Source organism: Aquarana catesbeiana, linkage group LG09 (genome assembly GCF_042186555.1).
Source record: "Aquarana catesbeiana isolate 2022-GZ linkage group LG09, ASM4218655v1, whole genome shotgun sequence".
Lineage (NCBI taxonomy): Eukaryota > Metazoa > Chordata > Amphibia > Anura > Ranidae > Aquarana > Aquarana catesbeiana.
In genome coordinates this window covers 79358599-79386409 of record NC_133332.1, presented here as the reverse complement: position 1 = coordinate 79386409, position 27811 = coordinate 79358599, and the positions used below count along the sequence as shown (strand labels likewise).

General features: G+C 43.7%; 1 protein-coding gene across 7 annotated transcripts in view; it reads right to left on the bottom strand.

Annotated features, from left to right (window-relative positions):
* Positions 1–27811, bottom strand: part of LOC141107834 (uncharacterized) — a 35688-nt gene that overhangs the window by 6682 nt on the left and 1195 nt on the right. For 5 of the 7 annotated variants that reach the window (XM_073598851.1, XM_073598853.1, XM_073598852.1 and 2 more), the window contains exons 2-4: positions 19920–20076; positions 1815–2039; positions 1541–1652 (exon numbers count right to left, since the gene is read on the bottom strand). In XM_073598851.1, the coding sequence (XP_073454952.1) occupies positions 1541–1652; positions 1815–2039; positions 19920–19994 (412 nt within the window). In that variant the 5' untranslated portion in view covers positions 19995–20076. Of the gene's footprint in view, positions 1–1540; positions 1653–1814; positions 2040–19919; positions 20077–23771; positions 24287–27048; positions 27235–27811 lie in introns of those variants that run through there. The other 2 variants (XM_073598855.1, XM_073598854.1) reach the window with 2 other exon arrangements.

Sequence of the window (27811 nt, the reverse complement as noted above, 5' to 3'; positions counted from 1 at the left end):
GCTCTGGTGAACTCCATGCCCAAGAGGGTTAAGCCTGTGCTGGAAAATAATGGTGGCCACGCAAAATATTGACACTTTGAGCCCAATTTGGACATTTTCACTTAGGGGTGTCCTCACTTTTATTGCCAGCAGTTTAAACATTAACGGCTGTGTGTTGAGTTATTTTGAGGGGACAGCAAATTGACACTGTTATACAAGCTGTACACTCACTACTTTACATTGTAGCAAAGTGTCATTTCTTCAGTGTTGTCACATGAAAATATATAATAAAATATTTACAAAAATGTGAGGGGTGTATTCACTTTTGTGAGATACTAAACATACTAGGGCCAATTAATCTATTAGCATGTCTTTGGAATGAGGCTATGTTTCCACTAGTGTGACTTTTCATGCGACTTGGGACTGAAAAGTCGCATGACAAATTGTATCCCATGATTTCCAATGAGTACCGTTCATATCTGTGCGACTTCAAGTCGCAGCGACTTCAAAGTAGTCCCTGCACTACTTTGGTCCCACTTTGATGCGACTTGAGGTCCATAGATACAGGCATTGCTTCAAATCGCGGTAAAAAGTCGCGGTAAAATCGCGGTAAAAAGTCGCGGCAAAATCGCGCGACTTTGGGGACGCACTAGTGGAAACATAGCCTAAGGGAGGAAACCCACACAAGGACATGGCTCGCCTTCAAATTGAGGGCCCTAATGTTGCAAAGCTTAAAGTGGTTGTAAAGGCTGAAGGTTTTTTTTTTTTACCTTTATGCATTAAGGTAAAAAACTTTCTGTCGGCAGCTCCTAGCCTCCCCCTCCCCCCTTATACCTACCTGAGCCATGCGCATGAGAGAAGCTGCTCTCCTGGCTCTCACCCTCCTCATTGGCTAAGAGACAGCAGTCAATCACAGCCAATGATGAGGGGGGTGTCGGGCCATGTATGGACACACAGAACCAGCTCAGGAGTGAGCATGCACAAGTGCCTCCATAGCAAGTACCTTGCTATGGTGGGTGGAGCCAGGAGCACCGGCAGGGGACCTGAGAAAAGGAGGATTGGGTCCTCTACCACTCCTCAATGATTTTGTCATGGAGGAGTGGTAGAGGACTCCAGTGGCAACCTGTGAAGCTCTGATGAGCTCCATGCCCAAGAGGGCTAAGCCTGTGCTGGAAAATAATGGTGGCCATGCAAAATATTGACACTTTGAGCCCAATTTGGACATTTTCATTTAGGGGTGTCCTCACCCCTAAGTGTGTGCAAAACCATTACACGGAGCAGGTAAGTATACTATGTTTGTTATAAAAGTTGATCCTTTACAATTACATTAAGTGCTAACTACTATGCTGCCCAATGTGGAAGTTGAAGTTTTCAGTGGCAGAAGATCTTCATCAAAGGGACTGTCTGTATCACTACCCGACCTGAGAAACAAATATGGATAGTTTTCTTTTACAGGGGCTCTTTAAAAAAAAAAAAACGAAAAAAAAAACTGGCTTTCAGGTTTCTTTAAAAGTCGATCCCCCTATTTCCCTCAGTACAGGTTTCATTTAAATGCACTTACCAGAAGGCTGATTCTTCCCAATCATAACTTCATATTCTTCTTTATGATGGTCCAAAAATTCCCACTCCTCCATTGACAAATACATTGCTACATCATCACACTTAATTTGCACCTGAGTCAAAAGAAAAAAGAAAATACATCATGTCACCTGCTAACAATGTATGAACAGAATGTAGAAAGCACTCCTCAATCAATCAGCAATTCTTACAGATTCACTGGTTTTAAAGTAAGATGCAGACATCTACTGTCACTCACCCATCCTCGTCACACTTACATGGGCTCCACCAGGATGTGGCGGGAAGGCCGAATCGTGAGCCTCGGTCTGTGTTTCTCCCGGCATGCCATGGGTGACACATGAACCAGGGTTGCATCCGTTCCTCCTTACATGAACTGCGGAGTCCGCTGGGATCTCTAGGACAGAGTTCTTGATCTGACAAAGGCTCTCGGAAATTTGGGAAAAGCACTTATACGGCGACGGTTTCTTCACGATCATGTATTCCTGTATGATACAAGAAGCTGCTGATCAGCTAGCACCATAGATGTCATATCCTTTATCAGTGAAACACGCCTTAAAGTGATTGTAAATAATCACCTTGTAAAACAACCCATTCCTGGCAAAAATGTAACCCTGTTTGAAACCAGCACTTGTTTTTGGATATATTTTTTTTTTCATACCCTTTTGGTATGTTTTCTTTGGGACTTCACCTCCATGGCTTTTCTTTTGTGCCCTTCTCCTTCCTCCCCATCACCTTCTGGGACCTGTGTGTGTCCCAGAAGACGACAGGACCATTCAGAAAACGCTGCAGGAAACGGGCTGTGTCTCCCTTAGTAAGGATGCCGGCGCCTGCACCCGGAGCCGATGGATGAGTTGGCTTCAGGTGCCGACAGTGCGGGCTCCCTGGACAGGTAAGTGTCCTTATATTAAAAAAGTCAGCAGCTACAGTATTTGTAGCTGCTGACTTTTAATTGTGTTTTACACAGACTGGAATTCCGCTTTAAGTTTAACCGCTTGGCATCCGCGCTATAGCCGAATGACGGCTACAGCGCGGACCTGAATTCCCGGGAGGCCGTCATATGACGGCCTCCCCTGTGCACGTGCCCTGCGCGCGCCCTGCAGGGCGCGCGTGGTGCGCGCTGTGATCACCGAGTCACTGAGACTCGGTTGATCACCGATCTGTGTAAGGGGCCGGTCCCGGCCCCTTACCATGTGATCAGCTGTCAGCCAATGACAGCTGATCACATGATCAAAACAAAAGCTCTGTGATCGGTTTTTTTTTCTCCTCGCGCTGACAGTGCGAGGAGAAAAAAAAGCCGATCACCGGCTCAGCAGCAAGGGACATCGGTCCCGAAGAGGAGGAGGCAATAATGCCTCATATGTGCCTCAATTGTGCCAACAGTACCCACTGACAGTGCAACCTGACATTGCCACATCACAGTGCCCACAGTGCCCACCAGTGCCACGTATCAATGCCCATAAGTGCCACTTATCAATGCCTACAAGTGCCACCTATCAATGCCCACCATTGCCACCTAACAATGCCCACCAGTGGTGCCAATCAGTGCCACCTAGCAGTGTACAAGATCAGTGCCCATTATTGCCACCAATCAGTGCCGCCTCATCAGCGTACATCAATGAAGGAGAAAAATTACCCTTTTAAAAAATTTTATAACAAAATATAAAAAAAAAAAAAATTTTTTTTTTTTTAAATTTGGCCTTTTTAAATTTTTTTAACAAAAAATAAAAACCGCAGAGGTGATCAAATGCCACCAAAAGAAAGCTCTATTTGTGGGGAAAAAATGATAAAAATTTCATTTGGGTACAGTGTTGCATGACCGCGCAATTGTCATTCAAAGTGCGTCAGCGCTGAAAGCTGAAAATTGGTCTGGATAGGAGGGGGGTTTAAGTGCCCGGTAAGCAAGTGGTTAAAATAGAAAAAGGCAAAATATTTTTGTATAGAAAATATATAGCGCATTATAAATACCCCTCTTTTTTTTTTTTTTTTTTTTTTTTTTTTTAAGCGAGTACCTTACCTCTGTTCTCAGTTGCATAAGAGCTGGGGGGGGGGGGTAGAAGCAGCAGCACACCTGAGCTTCCCAGGGAATGGCTGTGCAGAGGGGGTGTGTCAGGACAAGTCTGATCATTGGAGGAGAGCGCACAGAGTTCCCAGCATAGCTAGAGAACTGACCACGCTGTGTTCTCCTGCTTAGCGTTGTCAGTTTTTTTTAATAGGAAAGTAGAGGGACTGGCAGGAACACCGGGGATTTCACACAAAAGAAACAATACAAAGAGAACAGGATACTTTCTCATATAAGTACATGGTACAGGAGGCACATATCAGGAATATGAAATGTTGGGGTAACAAACGCTTTAATATAAATTTCAGGATGTAGCCTCAAATGTGCATATAAACAACAAAGCTCATAAATTACACAATCATAAATTAAGTGCAGAAAAAAGTAGGTTGTAAGTAAAAAAATTGGAAAACAATGCCATATATCATCCAAATAAATTATAAATGCCCAAATGGAAAAAAAAAGGATCACCACAGTTCATGTGCCACAAGTAAAAGTAAGTCTTCCACAGTAACAGAAATCTTCCACCATGGACTGCCACCAATGAGTATAACCCATGTGACCAATCGGGTGTCGCCTTACCTGATGTGGTAGGTCCCTTTTAAAAAAATCAAGGTAATCAAAAGTGCATAGGCAACAGGTCAGCAGCATGGAGGTCACATCTCCATATTCTGCATCTCTTGCATAAAAAAGCTCAAAGAGATATGTGCAAAGAATATCCAATAGTGTAGTATTGCCTGTGACTTTGTAAAGTCCCCATGGTTTACTTGTACTTGCAGCATAGGTGTGCACAGCCTATTGCATTAGGGTGTGCACTCCAAAGCTCAAACACATATGCGCGTGTGTGCGTGCATGTGAATATATACTGATGGTAGTAGGGCAAATTTTTTTACAATTTCATCTTTTTATTGTTTATTTTTTTACAATTTTGTTAGGAGCGCCCCCCCAAAAAAAAAGGGGGCTTTGGTGAGATAACAGGGGGAATCTGTACCACAAAGGGTGATTAGGGTGTGCCCAGGCACACCTGGCACACCCTGTGCACAGGCCTATGACCTACAGGTAAGCCTTAACCACTAAGCTCCTTCACATGGACGTGTCCATGTACGGAGCCCGCTCTGCTCAGCGGGGGGATCGCTCCGTCGATCCCCGCTGAGCAGGCAGATAACGACGGACCTGTCAGAGCGCAGCTCTCCCCTATGGGGGAATCCGATCGGACCCCCCCCCCCCCCGGTGCCAGCGGCGGTCGGCTTTTGTCTGGCAGCGATCAGAGATGAGGGGGAGGCCATCCGATCGTGGCCCCCCCCTCGCGATTGCTCCCAGCCAATGAGAAACATCCTCTGCCTCTGTATAGTACACAGAGGCAGAGGATGTGATGTCATCTCTCCTCGGCTCGGCAGTTTCCGTTCCGGCGCCGAGGAGAGAAGACATGTGAGTGCACAACGCACACACACAGTAGAACATGCCAGGCACACTTTACACCCCCGATTCCCCCCCCCCCCCCCCAATCACCCCTCCCCCCCTGTCAAACTGACACCAAGCAGTGTTTTTTTTTTTTTTTTCTGATTACTGCATGGTGTCAGTTTGTGACAGTTAGAAGTGGTAGGACAGTTACTGTTAGCCCCCTGTAGGTCTAGGATACCCCCCTAACCCCCCCCTAATAAAGTTTTAACCCCTTGATCACCCCCCGTCACCAGTGTCACTAAGCGATCATTTTTCTGATCGCTGTATTAGTGTCGCTGGTGACGCTAGTTAGGGACGTAAATATTTAGGTTCGCCGTCAGCGTTTTATAGTGACAGGGACCCCCATATGCTATCTAATAAAATGTTTTAACCCCTTGATTGCCCCCTAGTTAACCCTTTCACCACTGATCACTGTATAACCGTTACGGGTGACGCTGGTTAGTTCGTTTATTTTTTATAGTGTCAGGGCACCCGCCGTTTATTACCGAATAAAGGTTTAGCCCCCTGATCGCCCGGCGGTGATATGCGTCGCCGCAGGCAGCGTCAGATTAGCGCCAGTACCGCTAACACCCATGCACGCAGCATACGCCTCCCTTAGTGGTATAGTATCTGAACGCATCAATATCTGATCCGATCAGATCTATACTAGCGTCCCCAGCAGTTTAGGGTTCCCAAAAACGCATTGTTAGCGGGATCAGCCCAGATACCTGCTAGCACCTGCGTTTTGCCCGGCCCAGCCCAGCCCAGCCCACCCAAGTGCAGTATCGATCGATCACTGTCACTTACAAAACACTAAACGCATAACTGCAGCGTTCGCAGAGTCAGGCCTGATCCCTGCGATCGCTAACAGTTTTTTTGGTAGCGTTTTGATGAACTGGCAAGCACCAGCCCCAGGCAGCGTCAGGTTAGCGCCAGTACCGCTAACACCCACGCACGCAGCATACGCCTCCCTTAGTGATATAGTATCTGAACGGATCAATATCTGATCCGATCAGACCTATACTAGTGTCCCCAGCAGTTTAGGGTTCCCAAAAACGCAGTGTTAGCGGGATCAGCCCAGATACCTGCTAGCACCTGCATTTTGCCCCTCCGCCCGGCCCAGCCCACCCAAGTGCAGTATCGATCGATCACTGTCACTTACAAAACACTAAACGCATAACTGCAGCGTTCGCAGAGTCAGGCCCGATCCCTGCGATCGCTAACAGATTTTTTAGTAGCGTTTTGGTGAACTGGCAAGCACCAGCGGCCTAGTACACCCCGGTCGTAGTCAAACCAGCACTGCAGTAACACTTGGTGACGTGGCGAGTCCCATAAGTGCAGTTCAAGCTGGTGAGGTGGCAAGCACAAGTAGTGTCCCGCTGCCACCAAGAAGACGAACAAAGGCCCGTCGTGCCCATAGTGCCCTTCCTGCTGCATTCGCCAATCCTAATTGGGAACCCACCACTTCTGCAGCGCCCGTACTTCCCCCATTCACATCCCCAACCAAATGCAGTCAGCTGCATGAGAGGCATTTTCTTTATGTCCTCCCGAGTACCCCTACCCAACGAACCCCCCCAAAAAAGATGTCTGCAGAAAGCGCGGATATAAGCGTGACACCTGCTATTTTTGTCCCTCCTGTCCTGACAATCCTGGTCTTTGCATTGGTGAATGTTTTGAACGCTACCATTCACTAGTTGCGTATTAGCGTAGGGTACAGCATTGCACAGACTAGGACACACTTTCACAGGGTCTCCCAAGATGCCATCGCATTTTGAGAGACCCGAACCTGGAACCGGTTACAGTTATAAAAGTTAGTTACAAAACAAAGTGTAAAAAAAAAAACACAAACAAAAATATAAAATAAAAAAAAATAGTTGTCGTTTTATTGTTCTCTCTCTCTCTATTCTCTCTCTATTGTTCTGCTCTTTTTTACTGTATTCTATTCTGCAATGTTTTATTGTTATTATGTTTTATCATGTTTGCTTTTCAGGTATGCAATTTTTTATACTTTACCGTTTTCTGTTCTTTATTGTTAACCATTTTTTGGTCTTCAGGTACGCCATTCACGACTTTGAGTGGTTATACCAGAATGATGCCTGCAGGTTTAGGTATCATCTTGGTATCATTCTTTTCAGCCAGCGGTCGGCTTTCATGTAAAAGCAATCCTAGCAGCTAATTAGCCTCTAGACTGCTTTTACAAGCAGTGGGAGGGAATGCCCCCCCCCCGTCTTCCGTGTTTTTCTCTGGCTCTCCTGTCTCAACAGGGAACCTGAGAATGCAGCCGGTGATTCAGCCAGCTGACCATAGAGCTGATCAGAGACCAGAGTGGCTCCAAACATCTCTATGGCCTAAGAAACCGGAAGCTATGAGCATTTTATGACTTAGATTTCGCCGGATGTAAACAGCGCCATTGGGAAAGCATTTTATCACACCGATCTTGGTGTGGTCAGATGCTTTGAGGGCAGAGGAGAAATCTAGGGTCTAATAGACCCCAATTTTTTCAAAAAAGAGTACCTGTCACTACCTATTGCTATGATAGGGGATATTTACATTCCCTGAGATAACAATAAAAATGATTTAAAAAAAAAAAAAAAAAAAAAATGAAAGGAACAGTTTAAAAATAAGATAAAAAAGCAAAAAAATAATAAAGAAATAATAAAAAAAAAAAAAAAAAAAAAAGCACCCCTGTCCCCCCTGCTCTCGCGCTAAGGCGAACGCAAGCGTCGGTCTGGCGTCAAATGTAAATAGCAATTGCACCATGCATGTGAGGTATCACCGCGAAGGTCAGATCGAGGGCAGTAATTTTAGCAGTAGACCTCCTCTGTAAATCTAAAGTGGTAACCTGTAAAGGCTTTTAAAAATGTATTTAGTTTGTCGCTACTGCACGTTTGTGCGCAATTTTAAAGCATGTCATGTTTGGTATCCATGTACTCGGCCTAAGATCATCTTTTTTATTTCATCAAACATTTGGGCAATATAGTGTGTGTTAGTGCATTAAAATTTTAAAAAGTGTGTTTTTTCCCAAAAAAATGCGTTTGAAAAATCGCTGCGCAAATACTGTGTGAAAAAAAAAATGAAACACCCACCATTTAAATCTGTAGGGCATTTGCTTTAAAAAAATATATATTGTTTGGGTGTTCAAAGTAATTTTCTTGCAAAAAAAAATAATTTTTTCATGTAATCAAAAAGTGTCAGAAAGGGCTTTGTCTTCAAGTGGTTAGAAGAGTGGGTGATGTGTGACATAAGCTTCTAAATGTTGTGCATAAAATGCCAGGACAGTTCAAAACCCCCCCAAATGACCCCATTTTGGAAAGTAGACACCCCAAGCTATTTGCTGAGAGGCATGTCGAGTCCATGGAATATTTTATATTGTGACACAAGTTGCGGGAAAGAGACCATTTTTTTTTTTTTTTTGCACAAAGTTGTCACTAAATGATATATTGCTCAAACATGCCATGGGAATATGTGAAATTACACCCCAAAATACATTCTGTTGCTTCTCCTGAGTACGGGGATACCACATGTGTGGGACTTTTTGGGAGCCTAGCCGCGTACGGGACCCCGAAAACCAAGCACCGCCTTCAGGCTTTCTAAGGGCGTAAATTTTTGATTTCACTCTTCACTGCCTATCACAGTTTCGGAGGCCATGGAATGCCCAGGTGGCAAACCCCCCCCCCCCCAAATGACCCCATTTTGAAAAGTAGACACCCCAAGCTATTTGCTGAGAGGCATGTTGAGTATTTTGCAGACCTCACTTTTTGTCACAAAGTTTTGAAAATTGAAAAAAGAAAAAAAAAAAAGTTTTTTCTTGTCTTTCTTCATTTTCAAAAACAAATGAGAGCTGCAAAATACCCACCATGCCTCTCAGCAAATAGCTTGGGGTGTCTACTTTCCAAAATGGGGTCATTTGGGGGGGGTTTGTGCCACCTGGGTATTCCATGGCCTCCGAAACTGTGATAGGCAGTGAAGAGTGAAATCAAAAATTTACACCCTTAGAAATCCTGAAGGCGGTGATTGGTTTTCGGGGCCCCGTACGCGGCTAGGCTCCTAAAAAGTCCCACACATGTGGTATCCCCATACTCAGGAGAAGCAGCTGAATGTATTTTGGGGTGCAATTCCACATAGGCCCATGGCCTGTGTGAGCAATATATCATTTAGTGACAACTTTGTGCAAAAAAAAAAAAAAAAAAAATTGTCACTTTCCCGCAACTTGTGTCAAAATATAAAATGTTCCATGGACTCAACATGCCTCAAAGCAAATAGCTTGGGGTGTCTACTTTCCAAAATGGGGTCATTTGGGGGGGTTTTATGCCATCTGGGCATTTTATGGCCTTCAAAACTGTGATAGGTATTGAGGAGTGAAATCAAAAATGTACGCCCTTAGAAATCCTGAAGGCAGTGATTGGTTTTCGGGGCCCCGTACGCGGCTAGGCTCCCAAAAAGTCCCACACATGTGGTATCCCCATACTCAGGAGAAGCAGCTAAATGTATTTTGGGGTGCAATTCCACATATGCCCATGGCCTGTGTGAGCAATATATCATTTAGTGACAACTTTTTGTAATTTTTTTTTTTTTTTTTTTGTCATTATTCAATCACTTAGGACAAAAAAATGAATATTCAATGGGCTCAACATGTCTCTCAGCAATTTCCTTGGGGTGTCTACTTTCCAAAATGGGGTCACTTATGGGGGTTTTGTACTGCCCTGCCATTTTAGCACCTCAAGAAACGACATAGGCAGTCATAAATAAAGGCTGTGTAAATTCCAGAAAATGTACCCTAGTTTGTAGGCGCTATAACTTTTGCTCAAACCAATAAATATACACTTATTGACATTTTTTTTACCAAAGACATGTGGCCGAATACATTTTGGCCTAAATGTATGACTAAAATTGAGTTTATTGGATTTTTTTTAGAACAAAAAGTAGAAAATATAATTTTTTTTCAAAATTTTCGGTCTTTTTCCGTGTATAGCGCAAAAAATAAAAACGGCAGAGGTGATCAAATACCATCAAAAGAAAGCTCTATTTGTGGGAAGAAAAGGACGCAAATTTCGTTTGGGTACTGCATTGCATGACCGCGCAATTAGCAGTTAAAGCGACGCAGTGCCAAAAATTGTAAAAAGTGCTCTGGTCAGGAAGGGGATAAATCCTTCCGGGGCTGAAGACCGAGCCTCTTTTTCAGACTTGGTGTTTACAAGTTCAAAACAAGTTTTTTTTTTTGCTAGAAAATTACTTAGAACCCCCAAACGTTATACATTTTTTTTCTAACACCCTAGAGAATAAAATGGGGGTCATTGCAATACTTTTTGTCACACAGTATTTGCGCAGCGGTCTTACAAGTGCACTTTTTTTGGAAAAAATTCACTTTTTTGAATAACAAAAAAAAAAATAAGACAACAGTAAAGTTAGCCCAATTTTTTTGTTTTATATTGTGAAAGATAATGTTACGCTGAGTAAATTGATACCTAACATGTCACGCTTCAAAATTGCGCCCACTCATGGAATGGCGTCAAACTTTTACCCTTAAAAATCTCCATAGGCGGCGTTTAAAAAAATTCTACAGGTTGCAGGTTTTGAGTTACAGAGGAGGTCTAGGGCTAGAACTAACAATCGCGGTAATACCTCACATGTGTGGTTTGACCACCGTTTTCATATGCGGGCGCTACTCACTTATGTGTTCGCTTCTGTGTGCAAGCTCGTCGGGACGGGGCGCTTTAAAATTTTTTATTTTTTTTTTCTTATTTATTTTACTTGATTTTATTTATTTTTACACTTTTTTTTTATTTTTTTTTTTTTTTTTTTTATTTGGGTCACTTTTATTCCTATTAAAAGGAATGTAAACATCCCTTGTAGAAAAAAGCATGACAGGTCCTCTTAAATATGAGATCTGGGGTCAAAAAATCCTCAGATCTCATATTTGGACTTAAATGCAATAAAAGAAAAAAAAATTGTCATTTGAAAAAATGACAACAAAAAAATGTGCCTTTAAGACGTATGGGCAGAAGTGACGTTTTGACGTCGCCTCCACCCTGCTATGGTATGGAGACTGGTGGGGGCCATCTTCCCCTCACTCGTCTCCATACCCAGCCACGGATAGGTCCCAATCACCTCCGCCGCTGCCGACGGCTCTGGTAAGCGGCGGGCGGGGGGGTGGCCCCTCTCCCGCCACCGATAATGGTGATCTTGCAGCAAATCCGCTGCAGAGACCACCATTATCGTTAACAGAACCGCTCACTGAAAAGATGGATACCTCGGTTATGGCAGCAGCTGCTGCCGTTACCGAGATATCCATCTTCAGGCCTCATGCACACTGGACGTTTTTGGATGTATTTACAGCAGCTGTTTTGGCAGTAGACTTTTTTCTACAGTCATTAAACTCTCCATCATGTTATCCTATGTGTCCATGCACAAATAGGCTGTTACCAGTAGTTTTGGACAGTGGTGTTTTTGAGCAGTAAAAAAAAAACCCAAAACTAGTGGGTTTTGAGAGACGTTTTTCCAGCTGTAAAAACTCTCTAACGCTGATCAACGTTGATAAACGCTCAAACGTCGCTCATCAGCGGTTTTTACAGTTTTTGATCCTGTGGAAAAAAGAGAGGGAATAAAAATTTTCTCTTCAAAAAAAAGAAAAAAAAAAAAAAAACACTAAACGCGGAAAACGCTAATAAACACTAAAAAACGCTATTGCAAAAAAGGTGAAAAACTCACTGCAAAGCTACTGGCATTTTTATAACGTTATTTTAACGTCCAGTGTGCATGAGGCCTCAAAGTTCCGACATATATGTACAGGAGCCGGTCGGCAAGTGGTTTAAAGTGTTTAAGTCTAATTTCAAAATCACTGCCAGCCCCTCTTAGAGCCTGGCATACTACACTATGCAAGTAATTTCTAAAAATGAGCATTGTAAATACCTATTTAGAGCTATCTTCAGGTTGGTCACATGACTCGCGGCCGCTTTACAGCTCCAATACATGGCTTCTGCGGGAGGGGCCAAAATCTCCCTCTGTCAGCTGGGGAGATCACATGGCCTCCTGCAGAAGCCATGTATCGGAGCTGTAAAGTGTCCGCCAGTCACGTGACCGGCCTTAAGGTAAAACAAAAATGTGGCGCACAAGTGAACAACATGTGAATCAAAAAAGTTGCAAAAAAAGTGAATAAACAATTTGAAGTGATGAATAAATTAATATAACCACAAACCGAACATGAAATGCTTCCAGAGTGAAAATGAAAACATCTAAGGAAAGTCCATTTAAAACCAAAATAAATGTGAAAAGTCTTTCTTGTGTAGTCCAAGATGGATCTTAAAGGTACAATCAAAGTGGTAAAGTATTCACGCTTACCAGATTCAGTGGCTACACGCACCATATAGCACGTGGGTCAAACAGGCAATCTTGAGAGAACAACCTCAATCAGGATCTCACACCACTGGAACAATGGTGAGGAGGATTCCACCCGATGATAGACAGGGTATATCAGGCATCCAAAATAGGCACCAAAGCATGCGATGAATAACATCATGTGTTGTGCATGAAAAAAAGATAACCCGCACATAGTGTGATACTGTATGACGTTTAATAGTAAAAAAAGGGGGTTTACACTTACAGCAAATCCAATAAAACAAGCTTGTAGATAAAATATGACATAAGCAACCATTCCAGGAGCGTCAACCAATGCGTTTCGTCCTATTGGACATCATCTGGGGTGTCCAATAGGATAAAACGCATTGGTTGACGCTCCTGAAATGGTTGCTTATGTCATATTTTATCTACAAGCTTATTTTATTGGATTTTCTGTAAGTGTAAACCCCCTTGTTTACTATCAAATGTCATACAGTATCACACTATGTGCGGGTTATCTTTTTTTCATATATAGCGCTAACAGTTTACACAGCACTTTACAATATAAAAGGGAGGCAATACAATAAAATACAAGAGGATTAAGAGGGCCCTGCTCAGAAGAGCTTATAATCTAATAGGGAGGGGCAGGTGGTACAAAAGGTTGTAACTTTGGGAAATAGACTGATGGAAGTGATAAAAGATTAGTTGGAGGCGTGATGGTCTTCCCTGAAGAGATGAGTTTTCAGGGATTGCCTGAAGGCAGCTAGAGTAGGAGATAACCGGACAGGTTGAGGTAAAGAGTTCCAGAGGCTGGGAGAGGCTCTGGGAGAAGTCCTGAAGATGAGCATGGGAGGAGGAAACAAGGGAGCTTGAGAGTAGGAGGTCTTGAGAGGACAGTTTGGGTGATATTAGGAGACAAGATTGGTGATGTAGTTCGGGGCAGAGTTGTGAATGGCTTTGTATGTTGTAGTTCGTATTTTGAATTTAATTCGCTGGGCGATCAGGAGCCAGTGTAGGAATTGGAGGAGAGTGGGGTAGCAGACACTGAACGGTTGGTAAGGTGGATGAGTCTGGCAGCAGTACTCATGATAGACTGAAGAGGGGATAGCCTATGGAGAGGCAGGCCAATGAGAAGGGAGTTATAATAGTCAAGGCAAGAGATAACAAGGGAGTAAATGAGGAGCTTGGTGGTTTTATTAGATAAAAGGGGCAAATTTTAGAGATGTTACGAAGATGAAGTCTACAAGCTTTTGACAACGATTGGATTTGGAGCTGAAAAGACAGGTCAGAGTCTAGGATTACATCTAGTACCCTGGCATTAGGGAAGGATTGATGGTTGCATTATTGATTTTGATGGAAAAGTCATGGAATGGGGCACGGCGGGGGGAATAATTCCAGCTCAGTTTAAGAGATTTGAGCTTTCATCAAAATACAGCAGTCAGGACTGTAAAAGCTCTAATTGATTGCTGTTCTACTGCACTTCATTCTTTGTTGAAGACCAATGCCAAGCAACACGTGAAACCAATATTTACAACCTATGAATGTTATCTGGGAAGTCAGAATCTTCACACAGTTTCCCCCTAATCTAATTCATCTGTAATTCACTGCAGCAGGAATTCAGAAAGCACCTCAGGGTTTCTGGGAGTGTACTTCCTAAAGCCTTTACTCTAGAAATTCCTCTGCTTATCAGTCACCTTCCAGGTATTAAGATTGGTGACTGTAAGAAACTGCTTCTTTTTTTTCCGTGAGGCTTCTGGTAAGTGTACAACAGGAAAGATCCTATAGTGGGTGTGTAGGGGTGGGCCACATTGCACTACAGATTAGGGGTGTCTTGCTCTCATACCCAAAGTACACTGGGCCCCACCCACAACTGGCATATAAAAGGGCACTATTTTCAACACTACTATTAAAGGGCACTAACACCTGCCAACATGTATTTAAGGATTTCTATGCCGACAGCACAGAGAGGAATCTCAAGACATGAGACTACATACAAAAGTGACCAGAGTGAACCTGGCAAATAGTCACAATCATTAGACTTCATTGTATGTATTGAGGGTTGAACCTGCTGTGAGGTCAGGGTTGTCACCTGGTTGGCTAGTAAATATTGGACTTGTTTACAATGTTGTTAATAGAAAAAATACCATAAGGCTGATATTTTTCCAAAAAATACGGCAACCCTACGTTAGCTGCACTGAGCAGGAGTGGTAGGTACAATCAGGTTCGGGTGATTTCAGCAGCCATTTTCCTATAATTTTTTTTGCACCACGAGCTTGGATCTTTTACCTTTTTTTGCTTCAAGCATTGGAAGTACTGGTGTAAACACTGCAGCTACCCAAACCCTTAATTGCCCAACACTAAACACTAAGGCTGGGTTCACATACATGCCGCTTACGATTTGCAGTCCAGAGTCCGATGCGTTTCTATTCACTAGTCCAGGTGCGATTCAGGTGCAAATTTTTACCTGAATTCGCACCTGAACCAGACCCAAAAACGCACAGGAACCTTTGCAAAACCGTATCACCCTGCACATGTGTGAACCGGTTTTATTGAAAGCCAGTCACATTCAAATGTAATGTGAATTGGATGCAGTTAAAAACGCATCCAATTCGCACATATGTGAACCCAGCCTAAACCTCCAAACTACACTTCCCTCCCCAACACTAAAATTGAATTCAGTCTCAACACTAAAATTCTCCCAAACCTAAGTCTTCAGCGATCCCTTAACCACTTCAATACCAGGTACTTTCCCCCCTTCCTGCCAGATCAATTTTCAGCTTTCAGCGCTGTCGCACTTTGAATGATAATAGCGCGGTCATACAACACTGTACCCAAATGACATTTTTATCATTTTGTTTCCACAAATAGAGTTTTCTTTTGGTGGTATTTGATCACCACTGGGGGTTTTTTGGGTTTTTTTTGCTAAACAACCAAAAAAAGACCGAATATTTTGAAAAAAAAAAAAATTTTTTCCTTGTTTTTATTATTAAATTTTGTAAATAAGTAAATTTTTCTCCTTCACTGATCAGTGCTGCACTGACAGGCACTGGTGAGGTGGCACTGATAAACAATGTCAGGTGGCACTGATGGGCATTGATAGGTGGCTCTGAGGCTGCACTGGCAGGCTTTATTGCTGGGCACTGATTGGCATCTACAATGGGCACTGATTTGGTGTCATGGGTGGGCATACCTGGTGGTCCTGGGTGGCATCCCTGGTGGTCCTATGTGGGCATCCTGGGGGGGGGGCTGCGCTGATAATCAATCAGCGCAGACCCCCCCTGTCAGGAGAGCCGCCAATCGTCTCTGCTCTATTTGCTTCCGGCAGACGCGAGTGGGGAAAAGCCGATACAAGGCTTTCCCTGTTTACACCGTGATTGAACACAGCTGATCACGTGGTAAAAAGCCTCCGTCAGAGGCCCTTTACCCAGATCGGAGGGGGCACGCGATCACGGGTTATCCCGATCACGTCATATGACGTCCCATCAAGATAACACAACCACTTTGCCAACATCATATTGTTATATGGTGGGCAGGAAGTGGTTAATGTCTAGGCTCACCTTTGGGGAAAAAAAAAATAATAATAAGCCCTAGTTCACACTAGTGTGATGTGTCATGCGATTTTGATGTGTTCAAAATTGCACGACAAGTCACATCCCATTGCAACGTAACCGTTCAAATCAGAGCGACTCTGAAAACAGTTCCTGCACAACTTTTTTGCAATTTCATTGCGACTTGCATAGATTTCTGTTAACTGAAGTTGCAAGCCGCAATCAAATCAGAGGTCCAAATCGCACTTATCTGCGACTTTGAAGTGATGCAATTTTAAAGCTGCACTGGTGTGAACCAGGGCCAAATGAACATATTTTTGCAGGAAAAAATGTGCGTTCATTCTTTTTTTTTTCCCTTAAAGGAGCCTGCAAACCATTCCCCCAGTGATCAGTGAATTATGGGTGCAATGTCAGGTTCCTGCAGACTCTTCCTCCAGCTCTCTGCCTGTTCCTCTGTATAGGCTGTCAGTTGGAGAGCAGGAGGAAGATTCAATGGACTATGTGTGATTACCACACTTGTAGTCCATTGAGAACTATTAAGTCTGTCTGCCGCAGTTACAGATCCCTGTGAATGAATGACTCAGCTGTATGGGGGAGAAGAACCTCTGCCCACAGGCCGGGGGGCAGTTAAGTGTGGGAGGGGAGGCATTTGCACCATGTTACACCTTACACCCCAAGAGCCCTTTCACACTGAGCCGCGCGTAGCGTTAGCGGTAAACCGCCGCTAGTTTTAGCAGTGATTTACTGATGTTTTAGCGGTGCTATTCGGCTGATATTGGGGCGCTTTTAACCCCCGCTAGCGGCCGAAGAAAGGGTTAAATGCGCCCGTGTATCGCCGCTGTTGAGGAGCTTCTGCAGCAGTGCCCATTGATTTCTATGGGCAGGGGCGGTTTAGGAGCGTGCTATACACCACTCCTGCACCGCCCCAAAGATGCTGCTTGCAAGACTCTTTTTAACGTCCTGCCAGTGCAGCGCCTCAGTGTGAAAGCACTCAGGCTTTCACATTGGGGTGGCAGGGAAGGTGTTTTTCATGTGCTTTACAGGTGTTATTTTTAAGCCCTTTAGCGCCGGAAAAACGCCTCAGTGTGAAAGGGGTCTAAATACGGGTGTAACATAGTGCAAAAGGTGAACTTGGCCTTTAAAGTGATTCTCCGCAGGATGTGGAAACCTTGCAAAAAGACCTGAACAAATTAATGGGGTGGGCGACTACATGGCAAATGAGGTTCAATGTAGAAAAATGTGAAATAATGCATTTGGGTGGCAAAAATATGAATGCAATCTATACACTGGGGGGAGAACCTCTGGGGGAATCTAGGATGGAAAAGGACCTGGGGGTCCTAGTAGATGATAGGCTCAGCAATGGCATGCAATGCCAAGCTGCTGCTAATAAGGCAAACAGAATATTGGCATGTATTAAAAGGGGGATCAACTCCAGAGATAAAACAATAATTCTCCCACTCTACAAGACTCTGGTCCGGCCGCACCTAGAGTATGCTGTCCAGTTCTGGGCACCAGTCCTCAGGAAGGATGTACTGGAAATGGAGCGAGTACAAAGAAGGGCAACAAAGCTAATAAAGGGTCTGGAGGATCTTAGTTATGAGGAAAGGTTGCGAGCACTGAACTTATTCTCTGGAGAAGAGACGCTTGAGAGGGGATTTGATTTCAATTTACAAATACTGTACTGGTGACCCCACAATAGGGATAAAACTTTTTCGCAGAAGAGAGTTTAATAAGACTCGGGGCCACTCATTACAATTAGCAGAAAAGAGGTTTAACCTTAAACTACGTAGAGGGTTCTTTACTGTAAGAGCGGTAAGGATGTGGAATTCCCTTCCACAGGCGGTGGTCTCAGCGGGGAGCATTGATAGCTTCAAGAAACTATTAGATAATCACCTGAATGACCACAACATACAGGGATATACAATGTAATACTGACACATAATCACACACATAGGTTGGACTTGATGGACGTGTGTCTTTTTTCAACCTCACCTACTATGTAACTATGTTAGGCCCCTTTCACACTGGGGCAGTGGGTGCATCAGCGGTAAAGCGCCGCTATTTTTAGCAGCGCTTTACCGTCAATTTTACGACGCTATTCGGCTGCTAGCAGGGTGCTTTTACCCCCGCTAGCGGCCGAGAAAGGGTTAAAATCAGCTGAGAAAGGGTTAAAACCACCCGCAAAGCACTGCTGTAGCAGTACAGCCGCGCTGCCCATTGATATCAACCGCTTCCCCGAGTTGGTTACCTTGCGGGCGCGCTCCCGAGTCTAGCATTTGCGTCCATAGAGGCCGAATGCAGGACTTGGCCCCGCTCCCCGGCACTCGCGTCATTGGATTTGATTGACAGCAGAGGGAGCTAATGGCTGCGCTACTATCAATCTATCCAATCAAGAGCCGAGAACCCCGGGCAGAGAGAGAGCGCGTCCCCGCCGGGTCAAGATCGAGGGTTCAGGTAAGTAAAAAGGGGGGGAGGCTGGGGGGCCGGTCACTGACAAATGTTTATTCACCTAAATGCATAGGATACATTAAGGTGAAAAAATACGAACCTTTACAACCCCTTTAAGACCTCTCCAACATGTAAATTCCTAAAGGCTAAGACTGACACTAACTTAACAAATAAACTAAACCTGGCCAGAGATGGATCAAAATTTGACCGGTTCAGCAGAGAATGACTGAATATTGATCAGTGTGTGGCCTTCCCTATTTGGCAGAATTTGATCAGACAAGTTGGAGAACATTTAGCGATCAGTGGTTACAGCCACTGATCAGCATACTCGGACAGCACAGTGTCCTGCTGCCAGAATACAATTTCTGAAGGTGGGGAAGATTTCTCCATTCATCTCATTTGCATGTATATTCACGGATGAAGAAATCTGGTTTTTCTTCTTTTTTTTTTTTTTTTTCCCGCTGGCTGAAAAAAAAACAAAAAAAACAAAAACAAAATAACCTGCCCAGCTCTGGTCAGCTTAAAGCAATATGAAACCCAAAACCAAAAATGTACTATAGATGGCTGCATCAGTTTTCTTCTATTTGGCTTTTCCTCCCTCTGTTTTCACCTGCTGATTTGGCCAGTAACACACCTCCTGTAGTAGTGAGACACAGCTCTGCTGGCCCTCCTGTGCTCATTCCTCCAAACGGGAGTAGTCTGAGAGGAGTGGAGTGTTATAATTATTATTATTATACAGGATTTATATAGCGCCAACAGGTTGCACAGTGCTTTACAATGTAAGGTGGGGGCAGTACTATTACAATACGGTAGGAATAGGTGGCCCCTGCTCATGGAGCTTACAATTTAAAGGGAGGGGAGGTGGTACAAAAGGTAATAGCTGTGGGATATGAACTGATGAGGGTGGCTCGGGTACAGTTCTTAGGTGGAGGTGGCGTAGACTTCTCTGAATAAGTGAGTTTTCAGGGATCACCTAAAGGCAGACGGGATAGGGGCTGACTGGACATACTGGGGCAGGGAGTTCCAGAGGATGGGAGAGGCTCTGTAAAAGTCCTGGAGATGAGCATGGGAGGAGGTAACAAGGGAGCTAGAGAGCAGGAGGTCTTGGGAAGAGCAGAAAAGAGGATTTGGGTGATATCTGCAGGTGAGGTTGTTGATGTAGCTGGGGGCAATGTTGTGGATGGCCTTGTATGTTGTGTTTAGTATTTTGAATCTTATATGGTGGGGTAGTGGAAGCCAGTGAAGGGATTGGCATATGAAAACGAAAGCAACCATCACAACCAAGAACTGGTAAGCTGCAATATAATAAATGTTTGCTTTTGGGTTTAATACCACTTTAAGCCCTATCGTTAAGTGACTCTTATTTTGTAGCATACTCACCTAATCATACCGAAAACCTTATAGAACGGAGATCAGAAGAAAAGCAACATGAAGGGAAAATAAATTATGTCAGAAGGACACCCTACAGTGAAGAATCATGAAAGTGTCACCAAGTGGTCACACAAAACCAGGAATGATGTTCTGTCTGTTCTCACCTCTCCGGTCATTAGATAGATGATCTCCAGGATGTGGCTGATGACTTTCTCTGTCTGCATTGTACAACCCTTCATCTTCTATTTCAGCTCACAGGCTATGGGGAACGTATGGGGCTCTCCTTCTACACCACGTAGACTCAAATGTCCTTTAACAGACCTGTAGTAAAGCAGATACTTTAGCATATCTAAGATACTCATTTAAATGAATTCAGCTGTATTAAGTACATACTCCAACATATATTTTTACAATAGGAGAACAGCACTGGTGCTCTTGAATTCAGGATTGCCTCAAAGGTCTTAGTATAGACCATTATGAAAGTTTTAATCAAAGCTAAACATCAAGTATGATCTTAATTTCATACTTATATTGCTCCAGCTGGGACAAATGTAAGTATGCATATCAGATGTCTGAGGTTCTGCTGTGGAAGCTGACAATTACTGTAGTAGCTGGAACTACTACAGTGATCATGTTGATCTTCTAGGGTCTGTACTGACCACAGGAGGTCACCACCATTCATAGAATGCCTTTTATTTTTTCAATATATACAAGGCATTCTCTAATTGGATAAGAGATGAAGAGGAGGAGTGGGGATGTCACAATCTCCATCCTGACCAATCAGACCTTTTATTCATTTAGGCCTGGTTCACATATGTCTGGCCGTGTTTCCCAGCATGGGGTCCAGTGCGTTTCTGTTCACCGGTTCATGTGCAAATCGGGTCTGAATTTTTGCCTGAATTCGCACCTGAACCAGACCCAAACACCCGCAGGAGCCTTTTGGAATGCAGTCCGCGGCCACCCTGGATGCGTGTGAACCGGTTCTATTGAGTTCCATTGAGAGCCGGTCACACTCGCATGTTATGCAAATTGGATGCGGAAAAACCCACATCCAACTTGCACATACACTGTGTGCACAATTATTAGGCAAGTGAGTATTTTTAACAAATCATAATTTTTATGCATATTGTCCAACTCCAAGCTGTATAAACTTGAATTCTTATTGGATTTAAGCATATCAGGTGATGTGCATTTGTGTAATGAGGGAGGGTGTGGCCCAAGGAGATCAACAGCCTATATCAAGGTGTGCATAACTATTAGGGCTCTTTCTCACGGACGGTCCACCCAACGAATTCCGCTTTGCTCAGCGGGGACTCGATCTGCTGATCCCCACTGAGCAGGCAGATGACAGGTCCAGCTCCACTCACTGTGCAGGCACATAAAGCAGGAGGGTTGGGACTTTAAATGAGGTGAGCAAAGGAGGCCAGGGGGACAGTCAAAAATTGCATAAAACACTTTATTGATACATAGTAGTGCAATGACACAATTGGAGTTCAAGTATAGATTGTAATGGCAAGTCATATAGCAGTCACATCCTAACTGATACATAACAGACATGGTAAACAGCCCCCAAAAGGATGCAAGGCAAATAATCCTAATCTGGAAAAAACTATATATTCACTGGAGTAACATAGAATCATAAAGTAATAAAAAACTTTGTAAGTATATGATTGTCTGGTGCATGGCGTAATCCTGACGCGTTTCGTGTATTGAACACTCTTCAGGGGCGATATAGCACCAGGATCTACAAAGGAAAGGGACAGTGTGATAAAAACTGTAAGGAAAAAAAAAAAATTAATAAGAGGAATCAAAAATAAATAAATAAATAAATAAATAAATAAAAATTAAAATAAAAGGGGGGGGGGGGAGTTAGAACCCCTAATCCCCAATGGGTACTCACATGCCATGCGATAGTGAATCTCAGGGGGTCCACGACTGCAGGCAGCCAAATAGCCCGGGCCCGGGAGCTGAGGGAGGAGCTCAGAGGGAGGGGCCGGGAGAGGCTCAGACACAAAACAAGGGTCCCCAGAGAGTAGTGGTTCACAAGGGTAATAGGTGGGGATAGGGTCCTGAAGTAATAAGAGTAAAAATGTATAAGGTGTAGCCTCAAACTATGGCTGGGGCCCCTGCTCACAACAAAAAGTACAGAAATATCCCTGTGGAACCCCCCTTACCTAAGGATGGTGAAAAATGGCCAACCGGATCTGACCCGGTGATATACGTGCTGCCTGAGAGCTGGCTAAGCCTGAGAGCTGGCTAAGCCTGAATGAGAACCCTATATATAGCTAGTCCCCGCCCCAATCAGAGAGCTCCCCCCAGCATCACGCGGTGCAGGCACACAGGCGGACGGAGGACCCCCCCCAGCGCAGCGGCAACCGCCGCCCACAGCTGCTGGGGAGGCCGCCATCCACGTGTCTGCAGAGAAGGAAAACACAGCATCACCGCTGTGACACTCACGCAGAGGTCACGTGCGTGGCGAGGAGGCGTGATGCCGACGCACAGCGGGAAGCCCGCCCCAACCACCCGTCAAGGAAGACGAGGGGGGGGGGATCCCAGCCGTGCCTTGCAGCTCCCGGACACAGAACAAAGGCCGCCAAACAGAAGCCGACCCCCCGGAGACACATCACGTGGTTGCACCCAAGTGGAGAGAGGGGAAAAAAAAAAAAAAAGAGAAAACAAAACAAAAGGGGAAAACAAAAGCACTACTCTCTGGGGACCCTTGTTTTGTGTCTGAGCCTCTCCCAGCCCCTCCCTCTGAGCTCCTCCCTCAGCTCCCGGGCCCGGGCTATTTGGCTGCCTGCAGTCGTGGACCCCCTGAGATTCACTATCGCGTGGCATGTGAGTACCCATTGGGGATTAGGGGTTCTACTCCCCCCCCCCCTTTTTTATTTTAATTTTTTTTTTTATTATTATTAATTTATTTTTTTATTCCTCTTATTCTTTTTTTTCCTCCTTACAGTTTTTATTACACTGTCCCTTTCCTTTGTAGATCCTGGTGCTATATCGCTCCTGAAGAGTGTTCAATACACGAAACGCGTCGGTCTTCCGCCATGCACCAGACAATCATATACTTACAAAGTTTTTTATTACTTTATAATTCTATGTTACTCCAGTGAATATATATTTTTTCCAGATTAGGATTATTTGCCTTGCATCCTTTTGGGGGCTGTTTACCATGTCTGTTATGTATCAGTTAGGATGTGACTGCTATATGACTTGCCATTACAATCTATACTTGAACTCCAATTGTGTCATTGCACTACTATGTATCAATAAAGTATTTTATGCAATTTTTGACTGTCCCCCTGGCCTCCTTTGCTCACCTCATTTAATGTCCCAACCCTCCTGCTTTATGTGCCTGTACGCTTAGGGATGTAGACCTTGTGTCTTATTTAAAGTCCCATTTTTCTATTTAACACTCACTGTGCAGAGACGGACCTGTCAGAGCCCCGCTCTCCACTATGGGGAGATTGGATGAAAATGGATCGCCTGTCCGTTTTCATCAGATCCCATCCGGTCCTCCAGACGGATGGAAAATAGAGTCTCCATCCGTCTGGATTTGGTGGAGAGGATCGGATTGGATCGGATAGCAGCAAATGTGAGCAGACATGTCACTGCTGACATCCGCCGCTCCATAGGGCTGAATGGAGCCTTCGATCAGGTCCACCTGAAAAACTGACAGGCAGACCTAATCGGAAAGTTGCGTGAAAGGGGGCCTAAGGCAGCTTCTTTTCCTCAAGCAAAATGGGCCAAAAAAGAGATTTAACTGACTCTAAAAAGTCAAAAACTCTTAAAAGGCTTTCAGAGGGATGCAGCACTCTTGAAATTGCTAAGATATTGCGGCTTGATCACAGAACCAAACGTTTTGTTGCAAATAGTCAACAGCCTTGCAAGAAACGTGTTCAGAAAAAAAAGACGTAAATTAACTGCCAAAGATTCGAGAAGAATCAAACGTGAAGCTACCAGGACCTATTACGCTCCAATGCTGTTTGTTGTATTCCAGAACTGCAACCTACCTGGTGTGCCCAGAAGTACAAGGTGTTCAGTGCTCAGAGACATGGCCAAGGTAAGGGAGGCTGAAACCCGACCACCACTGAACAAGACACGTCAAGACTGGGCCAGGAAATATCTAAAGACAGATTTTTCTAAGGTTTTGTGGACTGATGAGATGAGTGACTCTTGCTGGACCAGATGAATAGGCCTGTGGCTGGATCAGTAAAGAGCATAGAGTTCCACTTCGACTCAGACACCAGCAGGGTGGAGGTGGGGTACTGGTATGGGCTGGTATTATTAAAGAGGAGCTAGTTGGACCTTTTTGGGTTGAAGATGGAACTCAAAATCAACTCCCAAACTTACTGCCAGTTTTTAGAAGACACTTTCTTCATGCAGCGGTACAGGAAAAAGTCTTCATATTTCAAGAAGACCATGATATTTATGCAGAACAATGCTCCATCGCATGCATTGAAGTACTCCACTGCGTGGCTAGCCAGCCTTAAAGATGAAAGAATAATGACATGACCCCTTCATCACCTGACTTAACCCCATTGAGAACTTGTGGGTCCTTCTTAACCACTTGCCGACCGCCGCACGCCGATGTACGTCCAAACTTTGGCGGCGGATATCGTTGTTATGCAGCAGCTAGCTGCCATAACCCCGGTATCCCCGTTTTCGTGCGGCAGTCGGATTTAAGATAAAAGTGGTCCCTGCGGCGGATGATCCCTGATGACGTCAGAACGCATGACGAAACCGGTCAGACACAAACGAACGTGACACGACATTTCCGCTCGTAACTGTTTTTTGTTTGCTTGTTTGGCTGCATGAACCCATAAGTGGGTAATGTGGTTTTTAAGCCCGTTTTAATCCATTAAATATTTTGGCTTACTTCACCATGGGAGTTTTTTATCTATTTTCTCCACATCCCAAATATCCATGATCTTTGTGACCCATCTTGGGAAGTTCGGCTGTTTGCACCTAAGTAGCCTTAGTGCTAATCAAGACACCTGAGTTCCAGCATCCGAGTTCCAGCATCTGCACTTAGCCGTGACCGTGAAAAGCCCTGTTGGTTGTCTCCAAAGCGTGTTTGACTCCTGTTATGGGAGTCACCTCCATCTGGTGAGTAGGCTGTGTGGCTGGTGATGGTGATTGAATACTATTTGATGCTCTGCTGAACCCAATGAAGATCTGTCCAGAAGCTTAATTTTCCAGAAGTTCTGTTTACATGATTGATTTTTATCAATATTTGTGTACATATTGATATTTTGGACACTATTTTGGACTTTATTTTTATCCTTTAATTTTCACTTTATATTTTGATCATTTCAGTAATTTACTTGCATTTTTGACTATGATGATTTAATGTTTCACTCAGTTAGTACTTATTATCACTGGTATTATTTCACTATTTCATTGTTTTCACAATAGAGTGATTTTGCACTTGCATGCTTAAAGGAGCGCGGTTTATAATTAACTTGTTAATTATTTTTTGCAAGATCACTTTTATCGGTGGCGGGAGACGGCCCTCCCGGAGCTGTCGGTAGCGGTGGAGGCGATTGCGTCCGTCTCCCTTCTGTGCCTGGAGACGAGCGAGGCTAAGATGGCGCCCACTTGTTTCCATGACACTGCTGGGCGGAAGCGACGTCAAAACGTCACTTCCGCCCACGCCTCTTAAAGGCACATTTTTTTAAATTACTTTTTTTTTTTTTTATTTATTGCATTTTAGTGTAAATATGAGATCTGAGGTCTTTTTGACCCCAGATCTCATATTTAGGAGGACCTGTCATGCTTTTTTCTATTACAAGGGATGTTTACATTCCTTGTAATAGGAATAAAAGTGACACCATTTTTTTTTTAAAACAGTGTAAAAATAAATAAAATGTAAAATAAATAATAAAAACAAAAACAAATTTTTTAAAAACCCCCCGTCCCGACGAGCTCGCGTGCAGAAGCGAACGCATACATGAGTAGCGCCCACATATGAAAACGGTGGTCAAACCACACATGTGAGGTATCGCTGCGACCGGTAGAGCGGGAGCAATACTTCTAGCCCTAGACCTCCTCTGTAATGCAAAACATGCAACCTGTAGAATTTTTTAAACATCGCCTATGGATATTTTTGAGGGTAAACGTTTGACGCTATTCCACGAGCGGGCGCAATTTTGAAGCGTGACATGTTGGGTATCAATTTACTTGGCGTAACATTATATTTCACAATATAAAAAAAATTGGGCTAACTTTACCGTGGTCTTATTTTTTATTCAAAAAAGTGAATTTTTTCCAAAAAAAATGCGCTTAAAAGACCGCTGCGCAAATACGGTGCAAACAAAAAGTATTGCATTGACTGCCATTTTATTCTCTAGGGTGTTAGAACCCCCAAACATTATATATTATTTTTTTCTAAGTAATTTTCTAGCAAAAAAAAAACAGTTTTAAACATGTAAACACCCAAAATCCAAAACGAGGCTGGTCCTTCAACAGGAGATTTACGGTGAAGAAAACAGTACACCTCTCTGAACAGTGTCTGGGAGGCTGTGGTTGCTGCTGCACAAAAAGTTGATCATCAACAGATCAAGAAACTTACAGACTCCATGAATGGAAGGCTTATGACTGTTATTGAAAAGAAGGGTGGCTATATTGGTCGCCGATTTTATTATTTTTTTGAAATGTCAGAAATGTTTATTTGTAAATGTTGAGTTGTTTATTTTCATCTGTAAAAGTGAGAATAATAAACAAACAAGTAAGATGATTGTTTGGTTTAGTTGCATAATAATTCTGCACATTAATAGTTACCCAATAATTGTTCACACATAGATATTCTCCTAAGAAAGCCAAAACCTCACTTTTACTTTCTTAAAATATTCAGTTTTGAGGTTTATTAACATTTTGAACTGACTGAGAGCACTGTAGTTGTTCAATAATAAAATTAATCCTCAAAAATACAAACTTGCCTAATAATTGTGCACACAGTGTATTTGAACCCGGCCTGAAAAAAATACAAGGCATTTTGTGAATGGTGGCATTACCGAGTGAGTGACCCCCTGTGGTCGGTATGCAGTGGGGCAGCTGCTCAGCACAGGACTGACTACTACAGTGATTGGCAGCTTCCACAGCGGAACCCCAATTCAGATCATACCTGGAATTTTATTAAAACTTTCACACGTGGAACCTCAGGTATAAGATCTGCCTACTTACAGTACATTGTGCCAAGCTAGACTCACATAACCAGACTAACTGCTTCCACAGTGCCCACCGCACATTTACTGAAGCAGGGCAGCCCAGCTGCGCGGAACAATGTACCTGTATGTTGTTTCCTGCCTCAGGGTCTGGGGCGTGCACTGGTGGCAGCCAATCAGCAGGTCCGGCAGCCGCCGATTGTTTGCTGAAGAGGCAGAATGGCAGACTGCCTATGTAAACAAGGCAGACCGTCTTTCTGTCAGACAGGAAGAAAGAGAACTTTTATTCCTGCTAATCGGGAACACATCTCTCTTCCTGCAGTCAATCCATCCCCCACACAGTAAGAAATCACTCCCCAGGAGCACACTTAACCCTTTTGATCGCCTCTGATGTTAACCCCTTCCCAGCCAGTGTCATTTATACAGTGACAGTGCATTTTTTTTTTAGCACTGATCACTGCTAGGGTTGCCACCTCATCCCTTTGAACCTGAACACATATGAATTACACAGGTTCAGAGGCTAAATGAATGCAGATAAGTGCGTTTAATTACCACCTTAATCAGCCACAGAACCTGTGTAATTCATATGTGTTGGGGTTTAAAGGGATGAGGTGGCAACTCTAATTACAGCATTAGTGTCACTGGTCCCCAAAAAGTGTCAATCAGTATGTCTGTCGCAATCCTGCTAAAAATCGCTGATAGCCACCATTATTAGTAAAAAAAAAAAAAAAAAAAAGAAAGAAAAAAAAAAACTAAAATGCCATAAAAATATCCCATAGTTTGTAGATGTGATAACTTTCCAATCAATATAGGCACATTGGGATTTTTTTTTACCAAAAATACGTAGAAGAATATATATTGGCCTAAATTGATGAAGAAATTCATTT